The sequence below is a fragment of the Lytechinus pictus genome, chromosome 12, assembly GCF_037042905.1.
Source record: "Lytechinus pictus isolate F3 Inbred chromosome 12, Lp3.0, whole genome shotgun sequence".
Lineage (NCBI taxonomy): Eukaryota > Metazoa > Echinodermata > Echinoidea > Temnopleuroida > Toxopneustidae > Lytechinus > Lytechinus pictus.
In genome coordinates, this window is record NC_087256.1 from 15158748 (window position 1) to 15181709 (window position 22962).

At 35.2% G+C, this 22962-nt stretch overlaps 1 protein-coding gene across 2 annotated transcripts; it reads right to left on the minus strand.

Moving 5' to 3' along the window:
- Positions 1-7499: 7499 nt before the first annotated feature.
- On the minus strand, positions 7500-21871 carry LOC129273588 (ornithine aminotransferase, mitochondrial-like). 2 transcript variants are annotated; one of them, XM_064107419.1, is made up of 9 exons: positions 21640-21871; positions 20642-20866; positions 18915-19138; positions 17304-17426; positions 15865-15993; positions 13767-13880; positions 12193-12337; positions 10708-10913; positions 7500-9657 (listed from the first exon to the last, which is right to left on the minus strand). In XM_064107419.1, the coding sequence occupies exons 1-8, from the start codon at positions 21824-21826 to the stop codon at positions 10750-10752; spliced, it is 1311 nt and encodes a 436-aa protein (XP_063963489.1). In that variant the 5' UTR covers positions 21827-21871; the 3' UTR covers positions 7500-9657; positions 10708-10749. The 2 variants fall into 2 exon arrangements, with proteins under 2 accessions (XP_063963489.1, XP_063963488.1); XM_064107418.1 differs by having other exon boundaries at positions 7500-10913.
- Positions 21872-22962: the final 1091 nt, after the last annotated feature.

A 22962-nucleotide genomic window follows, 5' to 3' on the forward strand; every position in this document is an offset into this window, starting at 1 on the left:
CATGGCTGTAATTAATGAATCCAGATATGCTAATGCTGTCATAAGAGTTGGTAAACATACTTGCAAAACCCTATTTATTCAATGAAATTAACTTGAGAATCGATACCAAAAAAAATGTTAATTAAACAAATATAACGCTAATTATTGAAAAGATGCTTTGAAATGGATTTTAGTGCAACCCTTGTAGTAGGAATCATTGATATCTGGATTCATTTATTGGAGTCATGCCTTACTTTGGCGGAAGTCAAAATTTACATAACTGCAAAGAATACCTACCAATTATCCAAGCAAAAGGACAAACCACATAAATATGATATCAAAATTTATTTGGGAGAAAATACTCTTTCCGGCCAAATAATGATATGTGCTCAAGACAATTTTGTGATATTTATTTTACATAATATTCAGAAAATAATATCATATTTCACCATTCTCTCTTTTCTTTGTTTTTTCCTTTTCTTTTTTTTTATTTCTTGGTCCTGAAAGTTTTTTTGTTTGTTTATTTTTTGGGGGGAAGCACCCACAAGCCTCCCCAATGTAATAATAATGATAATAATTAACATTATTTGTATAGCGCTTATCACAAAACATGTCTCTAAGCGCTTAGAAAAAAAAATAGAAAGAGAGAAGGAATGTACGTCACTGATTAATGCCATAACAAATTTACACATCCGGCCCCCCCCCCCTAGAGAGGGTTACAAAATGTAATGTAAATAGGCCCCCCCCCTATGTCATTTTTACCCAAGTGTGCCCCCCCCCCACCCTTTGTAAGTTGGGACCTTTTTTGTCAAATTTATCGTGGACGAATGAATTACCTTAAATTTTAGGTAAAACCTTTTTTTTATCGGGAAAATGTGCCCCCCCCCTTGAAAATCCTGGATCTGCCCCTGATAATCGGTGGTATCATATTTATAAGGGAAAATGATAAGACGGCTTTTTCAAAAGCAGCAAAAAGTAGGGGAAATATTTGTGAATGTTAAATGAAATTTTGCCAAAGAATAACGGAGTTGTGAATATTAAAGCATTTGATTTTGTGACGTCACAGACGAGTATAGCTCCTCCACAGGTCGTGTCATCATGATGGTGATAAAATGAATCTGGAAAATGTAATTATCTCAAAAATTGAAGAAAAAAAATTATTTGTTAGTATTTTTCCGCCATGCAAAAAAAATTTCATAATGACAAAAATATCACATTTGCATGCAACATAGTATAGAAACTAAGCCTAAATTAAAGGAAAAGTCCACCCCAACAAAAAGGTTGATTCAAATAAAAAGAGAAAAATCCTTCATGCAATACTCTGAAAATTTCATCAAAATCGGATGTAAAATAAGAAAGTTATGACATTTTAAAGATTCGCTAAATTTAACAAAACAGATATATTCACATCCTTGTAGGTATGCAAATGAGGAGACTGATGATATCACTCACTCACTATTTCTTTTGTATTCTATTATATGAAATATTCCAATTTTCTCCCCGTTGTCGTGTGAAACAACGATTAATTCCTCCCAGAATAAGTGTAATTGGCATTGTTTACTACTATATGTTTCAATCAAGTTGGTCCTTATTGTCAAATCTGTAAAAAATGACATATTGTATAATTCAAACAATAAAAAGCACAAGAAATAGTGAGTGATGGACATCATCGACTGTCTCATTTGCATGTCACTGAGTTGTACATATCACTGTTTTGTGAAAAATAAGCGAAACTTTAAAATGTCATAACTTTCTTATTTTACATCCGATTTTGATGAAATTTTCAGCAGAATGATTGTTTGATTTTTCTCTATTTATTCAAATCAACATATTTATGGGGTGGACTTGACTTTAAATAAAAAAACAAAATGTTTGAAGCGTAAAGCAATGCGGGGGATGAACAGTCACATCATGCCCCTTCTATAATTTTATTCAATATACGTTCCATTAAAAAAGTGGAATTTATTAAAATCATATTACATGGTTGGAAAATGCTTGCATTTTTATGTCACAAGTCAAAAACCTTAAATATTCATGACTTTCCATTTTTCGCGGATTTTCATCAAATCTTCATCAATATGTTGTCTCTAATTAAAAGTAAGCTTTCCCTTTGAATAAGAGTGATATTGCTGCTTGAAATCATTATGTATTTATATTCGACAAAGGACGGCAGCGAAGGATAATATTATTATTGCTTGCGATGACTTTCCCCTATTCATAGTGAAAAAGAAAGAAGAGAAAGAACGAAGAAAGAAGACTGATAGGTCTGAATCTTGCTAATACTCTATATCAGGGGTCGCATAACCGGGGAAGGGGGGCTGGGTGGGCTTCAATCCCCACTTTTTTTTCTCCAAAACCGTGTACAAATACGTATGACCATCTGATTGTGATTTCATTTGCATGGTCAGATCCCCCCCCCTCACTTAAAAAAACCCTGCTCCGCGCCCCTGTATATTACCACTCTTTATTCAACTAAGAAAATCTATGACGTCAATTTTAAGTTGTCTTGCCCCCCCATCAAAACACCCTGGCACCCCCCCCCCCTACAAAACATAACAAAAATGCTGCTCAACTTAGAAAGAAAGATAATACAGAAATACAAGAAACGTCATCAACAAAGATAGGTCCTATACAACCCCTACCGCTCGAGATACAGACGTAAAAGTGTATAGAAGACCGAAAAATTTACTTCAAATAATAATTAAACATTTTTTTTTTTTAAATGTAACATTGAGAACCAGGGGAGGCGGAACCGGGGGGAGGGGGGCAAGTAACCCCAAAATTCCCCGTAGGAGAAAATGCAATTTTTTCAAAATGGAAAATGCCATTTTTTCAAAATGAAATACGCTTTTTGAAGTGCATTTTTAGGTTAGATAATCAGAAAAATTTTGGCTCGCGCTTTGCGCTCGCATCAATTATTGTTTAGTTAAGGTATTCGTCCTGTTCATGGTTACAAAAACTTGCAAAGAATGTCCAGTTTTCCGATTGGAATATTACACATTTTTGGCTCGTGTTTCGCGCTCGCATCAATTATTGTTTATTAAGGTAGTTAGGTAGGCCTACAGACTCTTCTGTTCCCGGTTACAAACAGTGCTTAGAATATCAAGTTTTCAGTTGAGAAAATAACAATTTTGGGGCTCGTGCTTCGCGCTTGTATCAATAATTGTTTAGTAAGATACTCATCTTGATCATACAAAAATGCTTAGAATGTCCAATTTTCAAATCGGAATATTACACATTTTTGGCTCGTGTTTTGCGCTCGCACCAAACATTGTTTCTTAAGGTGGTCATTCTGTTCCTGGTTAAATGAAATGCCTATATAATGTCCAGTTTTCTGGATAGAATATCACAAATTTTTGAGCTCGCGTTTCGCGCTCGCATTATTAGATTGGTGAGATATGTAGTCCGTATCCTCGAAATGCAGTATCTAAAAGGTTCCTTTTCTGGTCAGTATATATATTAAAAATTTTAGCTCGCGCTTCGCGCTCGCGTTAATTCTTTTTTCATGATTACAAAAACTATGAAATTTCCAAAAGTTTGAGGTTGTGATACGCGCTTGCAACATCTCACAAGGATGCCCTTTTAACAGTAATTGACCAAAAAGCGAGTTTTACAAGCTTAGATTTGAAAACTTTTCCAAAACCACTCGCTCGCTACGTTCGCTCGCGAAAAATAAAACCTAAATATATATATCTTATCAATAAAAAATCACTTAAAAAAAAAAACTTTGCTAAACTTAATTACTATAAAACACACAACTTCTTCACTCAAATGATAATCTCATGGAAATATCCGTTTGTAGCAAAATGCTCTTTTTTGGCATATAAGTGCCCTTTTTTTGGCTTTGCCCCCCAAAACGAAAACACGTTCCGCCGCCCCTATTAAGAACCTGGTTGAGTTCATCAATCAACTCGTCCTTTCCCGAAACGTGAACATAAAGTAAACGCAGATGGCGCTACACAATTTGCTTTAAAATCTATTCTAAGTTTACATTTATATACAGTCAGTATTAAATTGAGAAATCACGCTATTTAACAAAGTTAATTATTTTGTAACGTTTTAAAGATAGTTAATGCATCCCACGTTGCCTAAAAAATATGTAGTGTTGGCTGTACATTAGGAAATATACCTTTTATTCAGTCAATGCAAAATTTGTCTTCTACATACAAACTTAAAGGTCAAGTCCGCCCCCAAGAAATGTTGATTTGAATAAATAAAGAAATATCAAATTTACATAACGCTGAAAATTTCATAAAAATCGGATGTAAAATAAGAAAGTTATGACATTTAAGATTTTCACTTATTTTTCACAAAACAATAACCGCGATTGATATGCACAATTCAGTGACATACAAATGAGACAGTCGATGATGCCCTTCACTCACTAGTTTTTTTATTTTTTATTCTACAATATTTCATTTTTTACATATTTGAAAATAAGGACCAACTTTACTGAACAATATATGATTGAACAATGCAAATTCCACATGGTCAGGGAGGAATTAATTGTAGCTTCACTTGACAATTAGAATTAGAATATTTCATATTTTATATAAAATACAAAAGAAATAGTGAGTGGATGACGTCATCGGTCTCCTCATTTGCATACCTAACAGGATGCGCATATAACCGTTTTGTAAAATTAAGCCAAACTTTAAAATGTCATAGCTTTCTTATTTTACATCCGATTTTGATGAAATCTTCAGTGTCATGCTTGTTATATTTTTCTCTTTTTATTCAAATCAACATTTGATTGGGGTGGACTTGTCCTTTAAACAATAATCATGGAGTACCATAATAACATGACTGACAATATATTGTTTAGTTGAACTATATTGAATGTACATAAAACTGAAACTTTAAGAAAAATAAACAAGGAGTAAGCAAACTTCTGGAAAATACCCCATTAATGTTATCCAAGTTGGGAGATCTAAATTGTCTATTTATAGACTTAGTTTTTCTAATAAATAATCATGTTTCTGGACTTCAACTTTTCTCTACCAGGGGATGTGGAACAGTTTTCAAAGTGGGGGGGGGGGGGGGTTACCATGCAAAACATCACAATCATATGGTCATTTTACGTTTTTGTACACGGTTTTGGAAAAAAGAGGGGGGGGGGGGGCTTCAGCCCCCTCTTCTTCCGCGGCCCCTGTCTAACAGTCACAGATATATTTATATATACATATACATATATATTATATATATATATATATATATAATTGTGTGAAATTATACATGTACAACAGCTTTGGCAACTCTTATTTAAATATTTTGTGAAAGAAATGGATGAAGAGAACAATGGTAGGCGTAGCTTAAATCAAGGTTCCCCAGAGCTATCTGCCCTTTGGAAAAATTGGTGATGCCGAAAAAATGTCTCCGCCGGGAATCGAACCTGGGCCCCCAGCTTTGAACGCAAGTGCCTTAACCTCTCGACCACTTGTATACTATCTCCCATACGTGTACTGTATCAAAGCAATAGCTTTGATCCAGCTGAGGCATGGCGGCTTGTCATTGTTCAAAACCCACCTGCACCCGACAAAGGAAATTATAATTGGTAGTGTCAAAAATCTGTCAATCTGACAGTCAGTCGGATCGGGGTCACCCTAGCCACTAACCCGTTTCTGTGGTCTTGTGGCTAATGCACCGGCGTTGAAAGCTGGGGGCCCGGGTTCCATTCCGGGCAGAGACATTCTTTCGGCATCACTAATTTTTTCAAGGGGCAGATAGCTTTGGGGAACCTTGATTTAAGCTACGCCTACCATTGTTCTCCTCATCCATTTCTTTCACAATTATATATATATATATATAATACATTATCCCAAATGTGCTAATCTGTGTTGGGGATCTTCAGTGTGATCGCTTTTCAGCTTTGATTTCATGATTCATGATTCCACAAAGTTTAGTTAAACTTTACTGTACCAGATCTAGGATGATATAGTGATAATAAACCTTGGATTTACAGACTTTGTCATGAAATCATTATTTACTGTGGCAAACTCCATTTATTCTTAATTTAACCGGTCCCCAACCGATTAGTATCAGTAAGTTTTTATTTTCATTAATTTTGTGATTCACATATTTCAGATATTACTTAAGGACGTTCCACAGTTAAAGTGAAATCCATGTCATTTTCACCAAACTTTGCACATAGATACTTTAGAACCTGAATATTCGAAATATGCAAAAATTAACATAGGTCCATGTGCTTGATTTTTTGCTATAGAGCTTCAAAGTTCACCTAAATGGATGTTCTTAAGAATTGCGCATTCAAAAGAATTTGGCATTTTTAGACCTCGCAATATCACTACAATGAGTTTAAACCTATATTACTCAATCAAGATACATGAAAAAGTCATCAAATTTTGCAAGAGAGTTAATCATTGTATTGTTAGAATGGAGAATCTATTTATAGTGCTATTTGTTTGCAATTTTAAGTCTAACAGCACTGTCAGTTCTTATAAATGGCGTTAGAGATAACAAAAACCCAATCTAAAAAATGTGAAATTTCAATAACAAACTGCAAAAGTACAAAAAATGCTGCACTTTATTCAAAATCCATGTCATTTTCACCAAAATTTACAAAGTTGTAGAGGAAGGTATACATAAGAGGTGCAAACATTAAAAAATAGGGGTTCATGTGCTTGTTTTCAAACTATCAGTATTTTTATTAGAGAAAATGTGCTTTCTAAAACACCAAAAATGTGCCAAATGCTTTGTATCTATGTGAAAACAAAAAACAAAACCACTCTACCATTTATTCAAACTCGGGGTAATATTCGTGATTCTTGGCAGCATTGCAGAGTAAAGTATGTCAAAATTGTAGACATATTTTTAAAAATGGTCCATGGAATAATTCCATTTTTTTAGCTTCATAAAATAACGCATCGGATCTGTAGTTAGCATGCAGATGATGAGAAAAATCAGCTCATAACCACAGCTAATTAATCGCCTGTTCATCCATTGTGACGTCAGCGCGCAGAGTGTAAAATATGCGCACAAACATAACTGTGGAACGTCCTTAAACCTCCTCTTCACATCCTATATCAATACACATATACTCCTTTGAAGTAGCACATACCTCTTTTGAAAACCACTTTAGTATCATTTAAATAACTAATATCATAATACCTAGACCTTGGAGGTAGGCATTTAAAGTTTAAGCTTATTTGCCTCTCGACTTCTCATGAAGAATTCCGAACAATATTTAATGGGGCTGTACAGCATTTGAACATGGACAGGCAAAACTTTCATTAGGGTCAAATTTCTCTTTTCTGGAATTCCAATATTCAACAAATTGGATCCTAAGCTGTTTACAGATGAGCTCTCGACTACATTTGAGGGGAGGTTGTTCTGATGCATCTCTGTGAAAAAGAGCTGTGTCTAAGCCAAGAGGAGACTTGCTTTTTTGCATTATGTAATAACCTATTCATATAGAAACATAAAAGAGAGACACACACACCCAATCGCACACACACACCAGCCTATACACAGAATGCAACTTAAGAAAAAAATTTAATCAGTTAAAAGCCAAAAATATGAATTTATTATCAACATTATTTATTATTAAGCAGATGCATGCAAATCATATTGCAATGCAATATCATTAGAGTGGAATACACTGAATATCTTATTAATATACATGAGTATGTATTTTTTAAATACAAATTTTAATAGTTAGTGTGAAAAAAGTAAGAACCAAGAAGAAAAAATGTGTTGAACTTAAGACTTTACCGCGTTTACATTTGCTACAATTATTGAACAATGTATTAGTCTACAATTTTAGATGGAATTGTACATTCAGTGTAGGTGGCTGCAGGCTGCGATATGTGTGTTAAAAGGGCCAAACACAAAGCCATATGAGGCCTTACAGAGATCATATGAAGCCCATGTGCTAATCCAACTATAACCCTGCCCTGGACCCCATCTTACAAAGAATTATGATTGATCTAATCAATCTCAAGTATATGGAAATCTATCAATGCCATAATTTTTTTACGCTCTATGTGACCCATCTTACTGTGCAAAAATGTAATAAAAATTGGGTTTTGATGTAATGGCAACAAGAATAAATACAAATAATGAATACACATTTTGAAAAGTATCTGTCTACATTTCCAAACAGAGTCAGCCTACTGAATTGTAAAATGCTAGCCTACGATGTGCTTTGTGAGAGATGCCTGAATAGAATAAAGCAATTTATGTTTTATTATAAAAAAGAAAAATATATAACATTAAATAAATAAAAGCGCACAAAAATAGCCAGTCATCTCTACATGTATATCTATACAAAAAATAATGGACTGCAACCTAAATGTACATACGCAAAACCGTTTATTAATTCATCTCACAGTACTCTTTCGATAAACATATAATTTATATTTCAGGTAAAAACAGATCAATCAAAGCTTTCTTACACTTGGGCTGGATCCCCTTTACAATGATGTACACTGTAATCGTCTACTTCGGATTCAATTTGAATTCTACTAAAACATAAATTGATTCCACAGAAAATGAATGAAATCGTTTGATGCATCAAGGGGTAATTGATGATTGATATTGCATTTAACAGCAAACATTGATTCAGATCAATTTTCCCAAAGCACGTAAAGACTCATTTTATGTACATCATTGACAATTTCATTAATGTTTTCTAAGGCATGATTCAAGTTTGGGTTTAACATTAGCTTGAAAATCACACTAACAAGTCTTATCTTGTTAAGACTCCTCTTTTTTAAAGAGGAGTCATTACTCTCGTAGCCATAGATGCCTCTTAAGACAACATTGACAATAATAATCGTAAGAATACTAGTGAAAGAAATATATTGTAAAAATAGATGTAGAATCCTTACACTATAATATAAGACATTAAGATAATTATCATACAAAAACATGATAAATGTATGAATAATAGATAATAAACATTTCACATTAAAAATATTGCCACATAGTTGCATTGCTATACACAGTGACAGTATGCGCTAGACAATATTCAGATCAGCTGACAGGCTTTGCTCTCTCTCTTTTGATACGACGAGAGAAATAGAGAGAGATAGAAAAAGGGGGAGAAAGAGCGTCGATAGGGGAGAAAGAGAATGAGAGGTAGAAGACTTTTCCAAGATGGGCCACAAGGAGTCATGCTATCTCATAACTGTGTATTTTTTTTCAAGTCAAGATTTCCTTTTGAAAAAAAAACAATAACGCCTTCACTTGACCCTTCAATATGTACTGCTGTTCTACAGAGCAACGTTAACTCCTGTTTGTCTTATTACACAATGTAACTTTGACTATTAAAAATAAATCGTATTTTTCCTTTGATTGCTAGTATTGAGGTGTGGAATGTGAATGCCTTGTAAAATCTATTTACTGATCTCATGCCTTTAAGTTCATGACCCATGTTTTGAACTTGGGTTTGACTTAAATGACATCTAATCTAAATATGTGGTTTAACTATGGATAGCTGACTGTGACGCAAATCTCTTTTACCGGTTAAATTTATTAGCTGATATGACACTGTTGAATTATTCACAAATGTCTGGTAAATGGCTAAAACAGTTTGTCCATTAGAGCATGAGAGCACAGTAAAGATGAGAAACATACCCTGTAAACCAAATTTTGACATTTTTGGCTTCCAAATTCTTCTTCAGCACAGGATTAGACCATGGCCTTCAGTAAACTGGACTATAAAATACAGGTCAATATGATTAAATTTCATTTTGCTTCCAGCCAGGTTGTATATATCAAATTACTATAGCTGATTCTTGAATAATAAACACCCCACAACAGACAACAACAACATAAACAAGAGTATAGACGTCAATGAAAATTAAATACAGATATTACCATCATTCTAGGGCCTTCCTCATGTATAGACCACTGTAAGGTTTATCGCTAATCAGAACCGCAATGCATCATGGGATCGAAAAGGGGGCCGTTAGCAAGCTCAGCGCACGCGCACTTCGGACTGTCCGAGCGCGGAGCTAGCTTGATTGCCCCCTTTTCGGTTCCATGATGCATTGCAGTTCTGATTAGCGATAAACCTTATACATGTACTCTGATTCATTTTACTGTCCCAAGCAAGAATCCACGTGATTCTGATCCACACACAAAAAAAAAAAAAAAAAAAAACAGCGAATAAAACATACCTTGTCATACAAGGCTTTTTCACATGGAAATTCGATTAGTTGATTTTTAGAAAAGAATTTACAAAAGTCTTTCACACCGATTGTTTTCCCATGATTAGGATTATAACACAAGCTTGCTCCCTCACATCAGGGAGGTATTTCATTTCAAATGTACAAGAAAAAATGTAGGGTTTTTTTCCGGTCAAAATACCACTTGGCATATGAACCACCACAATTCTTCCAATGACAAAACCCTGGGAGTTTCTTCAATCCTAAAATCAACATTTATAATCAATTTTAACACCAGATCTGTTGGTATAACCTTGTAGAACAATGAAATATATCATAAAATTGATATTAGGGTGATAGCATCAATTCAAAGGCATTTAAATAGTTGTTTTTACAATCTTATGAATAATGATTTTTTATTGATGAACATCCTAGGGGATAAAGCTTTTTTCCGTCACCACTTGAGGTCTTGTGAAGCTCTAATCCAATTAAACCTCCACATTATGTTCAATGCGAGTCTTGGTAAGTTGTATAAACATGGTTGGACATCCCATTTAACTCTATGAATATATTTCAATGGAATTAAATTTTAACTTACTAAGGTATTGTGAAACCTAGCCTGACAGTTACCAAAAGCCATTTACAGGAAAGAAAGGATGGTTTTCTTGATGATACCAAGGCTTTCTTCGAGCTCAGCATCAGTCAGAGTAAGGGGTGGAGCCAGTCTGATGATGTCACCATGAGTGGGCTTTGCCAGGAGACCATTGTCACGGAGACGCAAACAGACCTGCCATGCGTCATATTCTGGAATAGAGGTAATAAATGAATGTTAGTATACACAAGCTCAAAAGTACAATAAAATTGTGCAGTATCAGCAAGAAAGTATCAATGACGAGACATACATGTACGCATCATAATGAAAAAAAAAACAAAGATATCATAAAAGTTGTTTAATCCCAAAATTGATTCATGAAAATAATTTAATGTATTTGTTATGAGGGGAATGAAAAATACAATCATACAAATGGCTCATTAGCTTTTCTCTCTATTTCTGTCATTGAACTTGTCATTATGCATCCTATTTGAAAACTGCTCACTTAAATTTTTTTTTTAATGTTTCAACATTGTATCATTTCTATTTTGATATATTTGAACAATGTAATGAGATAAAGAATTCACTATTAATATTATTATGATTCACTCAACACTAAAGTGGGGAAAAAACCCATGAGTTTGAACTTCAACTTTGGCAATGATCTACAATTACATGTAAGAGCACACACAAATTGCAGTGAAAAAAAATACATAGTAAGGCTCATTTTATTTTTTACTTGGGCTGTCAGGAACAAAGTTCAAAATTCATAAAACACTTAATTGGTTGAGTAGGATTTTTATAAACTCCAGCCACATTGAAAGAACTCTGAAGCTCAATGAGGAGTACAGAATAATAAACAGGATGTGCTGTGTCTATTCACAAGCCAAGTGCTAATTGTTAACCAAGATGTAATAATCCCTCCTTGGAGGTTGATAGTGGATTTTGATCCCCTGTATAATGCTTTGCACTATAACTGAAGAATGAGTGTACTTCAAGCAGCAAAGCAGCATATCAAGCGATGACATAATTATGTTATAATTCATAATTTTATAAAGATTGTATATTCAGCACAGTGGCAAAGGACATGCTGGACTTGACAACTTGCTGAGACCATCCTATCAGGTATATATACCAGTCCATTACAGTGCAGCCATCTTAGAGGCTGAAACATTGCCTAACATGCATTGGTGATATGCAGCTACTGCATCTCTGACAACTCCTTTGATATCATGTCTATTAAATCAAGTTTATTTCTCATTACCTTTAATAACTTTCTAATTCCTAATCAGAATTATGTCAAACTTTATTATCGTGTTTCCTCATTTTTCAGATTTCACTAAAATCATTTTATTACCAATGTTGGATTCCCCTTTACATAATTATTCTTTTTTTTTCTCAAACATATTTCTCACTGTGAATACATGAGTCTGACTTTGATTTTGGTTTACAAAAATACATAAGAAAGCAAACAAAATAAATGAGGCTTACGTTGTGTTTCCTTGATAATAACAGCATTGAGCAGACCCTTGCCTCTCACTGCTGCCACAATGTTATCATCTAGTTGGCTCAGCTCAGACCGTACAATCTTCCCAAGACGCTCTGCATTTTCTGCCAGTTTCTCCCCCTCAAGAACCTGGGGAAAAAAAGATTTAGGTAAATTTCTGGAAACTTGATTCAGAATTAATTGATGAATTTTGTATTTGTCATGGGTATATTAGTGAGGGGGAAGGGGGTGTGCTGTTTCCCTATCCCCATCAGAATTGGCAAAATGGTCACTGTGCTCATAAAATCCTTATAGAAGGAAATACATCATATGCAGTCTACATACTTGAAATTGATTTTGAAGAAATTAATAATATTTAGCTAAAATAACGAAATGTATTTGTCTTAAATCATGCAATCCCCCTAAAAAAATAAAGAAATAAATATTTAGAATTAACAATTTGGATTATATGAGCTGGGTATGTTTGAAGCAACTGGGTAGTACCAGCACATTTTCACATCTGGGGGCCGTTTCATAAAGCTAACTTAAGTTGAGAACGACTGGTGATCCTTTCTTGTGGTAAATTATATTCACCATTAACCCTAAAAAGACTGGGGGGGGGGTGCTGATTCAGCCCCCCCTCGACATTTTTCGCGATAAATCTGTAACGCGAAAAGCTGGCGCGGCGCCGTTCCATGACTTTTTTCTTTTAAGTCTTGCGCAACTTTTGAGACCAAATTTGCGACGCCCGGGTACATGGTTCCGAGATTACGCAACATTTCGTAAGTGCATGTCGACCCAAAGTTGCTCAAAAACGCAAATTTGGGTACAAATCCAATGCAAATTGTGTTTTTAGCCAAAATTCATAAATGTATCGTTATTTTCAATTTTACTAATCAAACTCAATTAATTTCATCTTGTTTATGGTCAGAATAAAGTCGCGGATGATTTCCATTGAAAAAACAATAAAAAACAAAGAAATATAGGAAATTTTAAAAACAATAAAATACATAAGAAAAGAATTGTGATATAGAATTTTATTTAAAGTACATTTGATCAGAATCCTACAAAGAGTCTGTGAATAAGAAATTAGCAGTTTAGAGGCCTTATTTAGTTAATTAGAACAAATCTGAACAAATCTGATTTTATGCATAAATTAGCATAATTAATGAATTATGAGATTTTTCGGAAAATTTGATAATACAGTCTAGGAGATTATGCCATGGGTAACGCACGTGCCAATTTTCGTCGCCATCGCGCGGTCGACGGCCGAGATCATAGGGCCCCCCCCCCCCCAGTCTTCTTAGGCATCAAAATAGCCCAGTCTATTTAGGGTTAAATGTTCATTGGTGATTATTTATTGAGTAAGAAAGGTTCAGTCATTCTTAACTTACGAACTGCTTTATGAAACCCTAACCTGATTCTATTTAGAATATTGCCCATTTGATATCTCCAAATATTCAACAATTTGTGGATTTCAAATAGCCATGAAATTGTCGGCAGTCCCTCAAAATTCAACTCTGAAGTTTCTGCATGAATGTAATTTTGGGGAGTTGAATTCCCCTTTATGATAACTCACCTCAAGTGCAGCCATAGCGATCTTACATGCCAGCGGGTTACCTCCATATGTAGACCCATGTTCACCTGGTCTAATGGTCAACATAACCTCATCATCAGCAAGAATAGCAGATACCTGAAATAAACATTATCATTATTTGTTTGGCGTCACTTGTGCCTGGGAGGTGAAAAGCAAACCGAAGCACTATGACCCGCAGGACTCTCCTCCCAACATAACTGATTGGGGGAGTGCAGGTGGACCACTACACCGGGGTTCCCCCTACTCTTATACGAACAGTGCAGTGGGTTCTTAACGTGCAAAGGTGGTGACTCTCCTCTACACAGGGCCTCCATTTAATATCTATTCCTATCCTAGGGACGGATAGGACATAAAAGCAAAATTAAGCAAAATTCATGATGGAATTCTTTGAATAATCTGATTTGATTAATATTTTTGTTTTCAATTGGTTATCCCACCAATGCTAAAAGACAACCTATAAAAGTAATGCTTGCATTGTGTGCATTGTGTGTAAGTGTGCTATTACACTGTATTCGGTACAGATGTGAATGCACATAGAAAACAATTCATCCATAGCAAAGGACCTTAATTGTTGGTCCTGATTATCAGTAAGTCACAACCAATGGATGTTTAAACATTACACCATTCATAAAAGAGAAAGGATGTCCATCTGTATATTGCACTACAATACTGTTAAAATCTTCAGAATTGACGGAGGCAGTGTAGCTTGGAAAAGAGGAAGACTAACAATACAGAAAAAAAAAAGTATTCGAGTAGCAGCATGTCATGAAGGAAAGGAAATAAGTTGAAAACCCATGGCTCATTAAATTAATTAATCTCTGAAATCTCTATCAAATTGACTTTTTACACTTGAGCAGGCCTCTGATATATAATTGTTTAAAGAAGGCTCTGTATTGTGAATTACATTCCTACTTGTTTACAAATTTCTATTCCCAAATCAATCACCACCTGTATCTTGTATATTTCTTAGATCCTGTAATCAACAACCTTGCTATTGTTTTACATTTTTGTTCAGTGCATTACACTCATACTGAAGTCAATTACATACCAGGGTATGTGAATTTCACATCTTTGGCATGTCCTGTGTAGTATACAACCTGTTAATCAAATATCACCTGACCAACATCTCCAACACCAATGGAGCATTGCAAGAAATTTTTTGATATCAAATTGCAAATCAATTTCAGGTTACGATATCAATCATCTCACTAAAACTTAATTGCATTTTCGTACTTGATTGCTGGGCCGTCTTACAAAGAGTTATGATTGATCCAATTAACCACAACTATAATGTATGGAAAGCCAGCAATGTAATAATCTAAAATGTGAGGTGGTTCAAAATATTTTCTAGAAATGAGTGTATATTCGTATATTTCATAGTTTTCTTGAAAATTCAGTGTGCTTCTCTTTGTTTTCAAAGGACATTGTACAAATTTCCTGGAGCAAAAATTATGACATTGAGGGATTTCCTGAGTTGAGATTGATTGGATCAATCATAACTCTTTGTAAGATGGGGCCCTGGTCTGTTTCTTCCAGCAAGAAGTAAAAATAAATTATTCTTTAAGTTACAACTGATATGTCAATTGTAAATAAGCAGCAGAAATTATTGATTGATTGCAAATAGTTTCTTCCTACAACCACTTTAGTGTTTGTTCAACTAAAAAGCATCAAATACTTATTTCTCTTTCAAATCAATAAGAAAATAATATTTAGGAGCTTTTCATCAAGGCTCTAGAAATTCTGAGAACAAAATAATCACATGATCAGATCTTGTCAAGGCACTATAGCATACAATTGAATTGTTTCTCCTTTTTACTGGAGTTTAGTGAACATTTAGCCATAAAAGGACTTGATTATTTCAGCTTCTAACTAGGATGGAGGGGAAAGGGTAGGGGCTTTTTCACTGAAACAAATTTGTAATCAATTCGCACTTGTTGCAGCAAAAGCAGACAAATAATCAATGCTAAATTTGCAATCAATCACAACATTAACAATTACTCGGAGGACCTTAACTGTCTTGCAATAGATTGCAGAGATTTTTATGAAAGGTTCCCTAATTTTGAGAGGATACTTCACTTACAGGATACATGCCTCCTGATAGAGCTTTGCCAAGGATGACTATGTCTGGACGAACATTGTCATGGTCAATACACAGACGCTTCCCTGTTCTGGCTAGCCCTGTCTGTACTTCATCAGCAATGAACAGAACCTGAACATACAAGATAAAAATAGAGAAATAGTCAGGTTATGAGAGAGAAAGGATCAAACAACAGTAATTATGTAGAAAAATATTGAGGGGAAATGGGCAGGTTGTGATGGCAAATCATAATTTCTTTTTAAGCATGAAATAAAAAGTACAACAGTTCAAATTAATGGATGTATGCAAAAAAATAAATAAATAAAAGTCTACATTTTTCTGACCAGGGTACTGTATCAGAAAACCTCTTTTCTCAATGACAAAATTAATCATTCATAATAATAGAAGTTTTATTAAAGCAAGTGAAATCATTTATGGCTGGCTGGAATGTAACAGATATCTCCAGGGGTGTTTCCAAAGATTGAAGTGTGACTTAAAATCGCACTTTCATTTCAGATTCATGCGGTATATTACACATCACTGCATTGGGTCAGATGCACGCAGAGGACGCTCATCCATCAATAAGATTATGTGTTAAATAGTGCTTGTTGGCTTTCAAGCATGATTTAACTACTGTACGCTTACGGTACCTCTTTGTGAAACACCCCCCTGCTACAGAGACTCCTACTCTTCCACTTCGGCGGGAGATCTCCCACCGAAAAAAATTAGCCTGAGATACATGTAGCACAAGAGAGCATCTAGAACCTAGAGAGCTTTCAGGCCCTTAAGCCGGCCCTGGACCCCGGCCGTCAGGGACTTCGCGCTCGTGATGTACGCTTAGTGTGCGTACATCAAGTTGGAGTCTCCAGTTTGCTAAGGGATCCAGGTGGCCATTTCATAAAGCTGTTCGTAAAGTTACACACAACTTTACACACGACTGGAACATGATCTTAGGTCCTAACTCAATAATATAGGGATATCACTTGGCATGAGAAACGGTTACCAGTCATGCGTAAAGTCATTCGTATCTTACAAACAGCTTTATGAAACACCCACCAGGTGGGAAAATCTCCAGATCAGGAGGTACTTGGGGTTGGAGTCTCTGCTGCTATTCTGATTTATATAATATGGACATAATCTCATGTTCCAAGTCTTTATAGAATATAAGAGAATAAAAACTTGTCAGTGATGTGACACTGCAAATATTGTCATTTCCATTTATGCTCAATATTATACTGTTTTTTGTTTTACGAAGTAAGAATGCTCGTCTGTAAAATTGTATTTGATTTGTATTACTTTATATTACTTTGTATTATGTTTTGAATGGAAACGGAATAAAGAATTGAATTGAAATTGTCATACAATAAAAAAAGGGAAGAGTGTATACTACAAAATGCGTATTTAAAATAAAATCCTTCGACAAGATTTGACACTAAACTCACATTATTCTTTGTGCAGATATCTCGGACACCTTGAAGATAACCTGCATCTGGGACCCTGACTCCGGCTTCACCTTGGATTGGTTCTACCATGTATGCTACAACAGTTGGATCCTGAGTCGCTTTCTACAGGCCAATAGAAGAAGAATCAAGATTTTATAAGAGACATACATATGCACAACTTAATGAATTACAATGGGGAAGAAAATAAAGACTTGGGATTTACAGAATGCAAACAGCCATGTTTCTGACTGAAATGTTGTTCACTACATTAAAACAAAATGAAATGTTGTTGAAAGCTTCGCAACCATAAATTACAATCATAACAGAGAAATGATTCAATGTCTTAAGATCAAGACTTCATAGACTGGGTAAGTGGAGAGCAACAATGTCAGGCAAGCCATTTCTAAAGCATTATAAAATTTATACATGTATATTATACATGCCATGGGCTTATAATGCGCCACCATCCCATTCCATTGGATGAACATGTTGCAGAGTGGATCCTGGCAAATTGCCTACATTCACCGTCTTTGTTGACTTCCATAAGGTGTACACATAGGCCTGGAGTGAACTAATAAAACATCATAAACACATCCGATCCTATGGGCACGTAATGTGGATGCTGGCAAATTGCCTACTTTCATTGTCTTGTTTCAAACCATTTACTCACTGTTGACTCATCAATATCACAGATATGTAGTAGCTAGTAGCGCAAGGCTTTGTGAGACTCAAAATCATGATGAAGAGTCATTGACCACAGAGTATTTAATGTTTACCGTAACCCCGAGTATAATCTAACTACATCGCAAATTGTTTTATACCATGCAGGACAAGGAATGTACATTACTATTTTGTTTAATACCCCTCTACTTATAAACATTTTTGAGAGGCCAGAATTTCAGACTAAAGAGGAACCATTACTCAGGGACTACAACAGCTCCAGGAAATGTTATGGGCACACAGACTAGGTTTCTCTCTCAGGACCCATTGCATTCTATTAAAAAAACTGTAGTGCATTGAAATATAGGGTCTGTGCCTACAGACTAATATCTAGTTCTCATTGGTAATGGGTTCAATTTCAAGTATACATAGTAACCTAGGATGCATAGTACTGTGTGCATACAGAGAGGTAGGGCTACCATGAATTACATGATCGTAAACAAGTGCATCTACATGTACGACCAAAGTTTGGGTATTATCTGAGCAAATGATGTAAATGTGAAGGAGTCACAAGAAAGTCTTGCCAATAAACTGTAACGTTTGGGACCGAAAATGAATGAACACCATTTGAATCCTTTACTCTCACATTCAACTAAAAGGGGTAGGATTACAGCTCAAAGGAATAAAGCAAGATATTTTGTATGTAATATTTACAGGCTAACTTGTTTTGATTCCGTGATTTGCTGTCAAATAACCCGAGATTTTCACCCAATGGCAGTCCCAAGTAACTAAGCCCCTTATCTCCATTAAATTTACATGTACATGTATATTCATTCATTGAGGGTGTTTGTTTTTTGCTCCATCTAACACATCATTATACGCCAGTAGTAAAACTAATGGTATTTAGATTGACTATAGAGGATTTGTGAAATGATAACATGACAAACTTACATCTAAAGCTCCCAAATCACTATAGGGAACAATGTCGAAGCCAGGCATGTAGGGTCCAAAGCCCTCATAGCAATCTGGATCTGTAGAGCTTGAGACAGCAGCCATTGTTCGACCCCAAAAGTTACCCTCTGCGAAGACGACACGAGCCTGGTTATTGGGGACACCCTTCACTTTGTATCCCCACTTGCGGGCCAGCTTGCAGGCTGTTTCGCCCCCTTCCACACCTATGTGGAATAAAATAAGGATAGTAAGTCACGACACTAATAAAAAAAAACATTAGATCCAATACAAAATATCTTAAACTCATTATCACTCTTCATTTAATTATGAGCTAAGAAACAAGTCCTTACAAATGGTAATAGTTTGATGTTTTGGTGAGATTTACCATGCTAATAAATCCTAATAAAACAGGGGGGGGGGCTGATTCAGCCCCCTCGACATTTTTCGTGATAAATCCGCTGCGCAAATTTTTTTACAACGCAGCTCACTGACTTTTTACTTTCAAGTCTCGCGCAACTTTTGAGACCAAAATTGTGACCCCTGGGTACGCGGTTCCGAAATTACGCAACATTTTGTAAGTGCAAGCAGACCCAAAATTGCTCAAAAGCGTGAATTTGTGTACAAATCCAATGCAAAAAATTGTTTTTAGCCAAATTTCATAAATGTATCATTATTGTTCCTTTTACTGTTAAAATCAATTAATTTCATTGTGTTTATGGTCAAAATAAAGTCCCCAACAATTTTCATTGAAAAAACAATAACAAACAAAAAGTCAAACAAAGAAATAAATAAGAATTTAGAAAACTATAAAACACATCAGAAAATAAATGTGTTGTTGAAAGTTTCTTAAGGCAAATTTGATCAGATTCCTATAAAGAGTCTGTGAACCATAAATTAGCATTTTAGGGGCATTATTTAGTCAATTAGAGCAAACTTTTGATTTTACACATAAATTAGCATAATCAATTAGCAATGAGATTTTTTGCAGAAATTGATCATATAGGTTTGAAGTTTATGCCATGAGTAACGCCCGTGCCAATTTTTGTCGTGATCGCGAAATCGACCGCCGAGATCATAAGTTCAGCATTATGGCCAAAACTCAGTATGCTCAAGCAATCAACTCTCTTTACATTTATCTAACTTTATATAATTTCAAACTATTCACAAGGAATATCAAGTGATGAATATACCAGATATCCACGCTGCAAAACAAAAAAGAAGCATGTGACATTACAAAAATCATTTCATTTGAGAGATTAAATGTTATATACATGTACATGTAAGAGTCTGGCCTTAGCCACGAGTTTCCCCATCATCTAATTACATGTAGAACTCAAAATTTCTTCCCTGTTCGTTCCTTACATTTCATTCATTCTTACAACCCAAACAGCAAAAGAAGATGATCTTTACTCAGTGCTAAAATAACAATATAATAATTTTACTATAATTTTCATATTTAATGATTATGGTCTCTACCTAATGGGGCCAGAAAAGTGCTGTGCATTAAGACAACACATCACGAAATATGATACCGAGTGCAATGCGCAGTAGAATATATTATTGCTATTAATATATGTAAACCTGTGCTAAATAAATGGTATATATCATTATTATTGCAATGATATCTGAGCAAGTAAAAAAACAAGTTCTCTCTTTCCTACAGGAAATGCCACTTTTGCCATGTGGGCCCTCTCAGGGTAGGGTAGCATACTGGGTAATCACCTTACCTGTATTCATGGGAAGTACTTTGTCATATCCAAACAGTTTGGTGATGTATTCTTCATACTCTCCCAGGACATCGTTGTAGAATGCCCTGGATGTCAGGGAGAGGACTTGACACTGATCCTGCATGGCCTGGACTATCTTGGGGTGGTTGTGACCTTGGTTCACTGCACTGTATGCACTCAGGAAGTCCAAGTACCGCTTCCCTTCAACATCCCACACATGCACACCTGATAATTTCAAGAGTTAAAAAAAATGTTCAACTTTTCTTTTACATGTTTGATGGAGGATTATAGATCAAGGTGATAAACCATGGACCTACTGTACATCTGAAAATCTCATATACCAAAAAAATTGGCAGAAAAATATTCTTGAAAAAAAATACTGATAAAATTTTTATGCAACATGGCCTGGTATTTTTTGGTCCAATAAAAATAAGAAATTCCAGAGGAAACACATACACAGAAATTAAATATGCTCCTTTCTTTTAATAGTACATAAAGATGTAAAAAAACCAACTAAAAATATTGAAAATTCAAAGAAATTTGAAGAAAGAATGTGTTTTTAATGAAAACTGACTAAGTTACAAACTGCTCAAACAATAAAGGAAGGAAATTAGGAGGAAATGAACACTGACTGAACAAAAAACAAGCACTGAATTCCCTATCGTTTGAAAAATGTTCAGAATGCACATACTTTCTTCACATCTCTACACATTCTCATAATTATCATCATCATCATCATCAAGCCATCATTATGACCAGTATTCCAATAAACACATAAATTATTAAAAAATGAGGTTTGCTATAAGATGCAGTACTCCGACCGGCTCAAGTAAAAAAAAAAATGTCATCTCCTATTATTTCCATGATCAACGTACACATCTTTCCAACAACAGCTCCCCTTTAACTCAAGAAGCACTGTATGCTTGTCAAAGATACCTCTGGCTATAAAGGTCGATTATACTGAAAATAAATCTTGTTCAATGAGTAAGAGATCTCACCTTTAGCCTTTGCAAGTGCCACAGGGAGTGGGTGATAGTTGTGGGCTCCATACCGAGACTCCCTCGCAAAGACCTGGTCTGATGTAAGTTTGCTTGCAGCTGCTTGGCTGGGAACAGAAAATTGGGATCGGACCAGCTGCTGCAAGGAGATCCTCCGAAGCAAGGGACTACAATACCTAGACATCATGGTTGTGAATTTTGTTGGAGATTCTGAGAGAGAACAAAGAGAATATCATTTGCAGAGCTCATTTCACTGAGAGTTCTCATCAGTATATCCTCCTAGAGTATTAAATGTGCCTGAAATTAGCTTCATGCCCCTCATCAAGTGTGCTTGGTTTATATACCTTGTCCAACAAGCTGTGAACAAGCTAAAACTGGGGTTTGGAGATTTTATGTCTTGTGTTCTTCTTAGATATTCTAATGTTTTGGTGGTTCTTGTGGTCAGTCTCAAAGGAGACTCTCATGCCTCTGTGGCTAAGATACTGAAGTAACTGAACAAAACAATTTTGATAAGTTGATTTCATTGCTTTCAATCTGAATAACCTTGAGACAGCCACCCCAAAACCAGCAAAAAAATCCTGGGGAAGGTTCTCCGTAAATAGCCAATATAAAAGTTAGGTCTTCACAAAAGTAAAAATTATGAAATTAGCTTATACAGTAAGAATAATTATCCTTCTTTTTAATGTCAAACTTTGTATTAGTAAAGTCAAGTAAAATATGAGATAAAATTAATTTATCTGACAGTACTTTCTTGACTACTCGGAAGTTTCACTGAGATTGTAGAGTGGCCAGATAATGCTTGAGTGAACTCCAAACTTTCAAACATTGTTTCTCCTTATTCTCTGATGTTCGTGTCCATCATCTGTACGTGTAAGTACCATCTTAAAGCTTATGATGTGTCTTTTCAAGTTCAATAAAAATCTGAAAATTCATTTCTGGCAAACTTCTATTGGTTTAGGGTGGCAGATCACACAGGTACAATGTAATGGCCTTGAGACAGTGACTGTCTTGTGTCTCATCTTGGTCTCAGGTATTCCTGTGTCTTTGTCTCGATAAATATCTTGGCCATAGGATCATTTGGATAAATTCACAAGCTATCTTGTTTTTGCTACTTTTTTATATAGTAAAGTGCCTAAATAGTGGACAGATCTAAATATTGGACGAAAATGACAAGTTTCAACTTTCTCCCGACAACTATAGGGTCCTGCTCTGGCTTTGGACTTGCAAGCCTGAAGCATGTGATAGTATCATGAACTTACATTCTATTGTACTGTACATAGAGTAAACCCAGTGTGCTGCTCAAAAAAAAAATCCAGTGGCAAA

What these genes read in the sequence shown, in the direction of transcription:
- LOC129273588 (XM_064107419.1), bottom strand. Translation starts at nt 21,826, where the DNA reads ATGATGTCTAGGTATTGTAGTCCCTTGCTTCGGAGGATCTCCTTGCAG. An exon ending in ATATCTGCACAAAGAATAAT is followed by an intron (nt 15,994 to 17,303) that starts GTGAGTTTAGTG and finishes TTGTATGTTCAG; the next exon opens with GTTCTGTTCATTGCTGATGA. An exon ending in TATTATCAAGGAAACACAAC is followed by an intron (nt 10,914 to 12,192) that starts GTAAGCCTCATT and finishes CCTCTATTCCAG; the next exon opens with AATATGACGCATGGCAGGTC.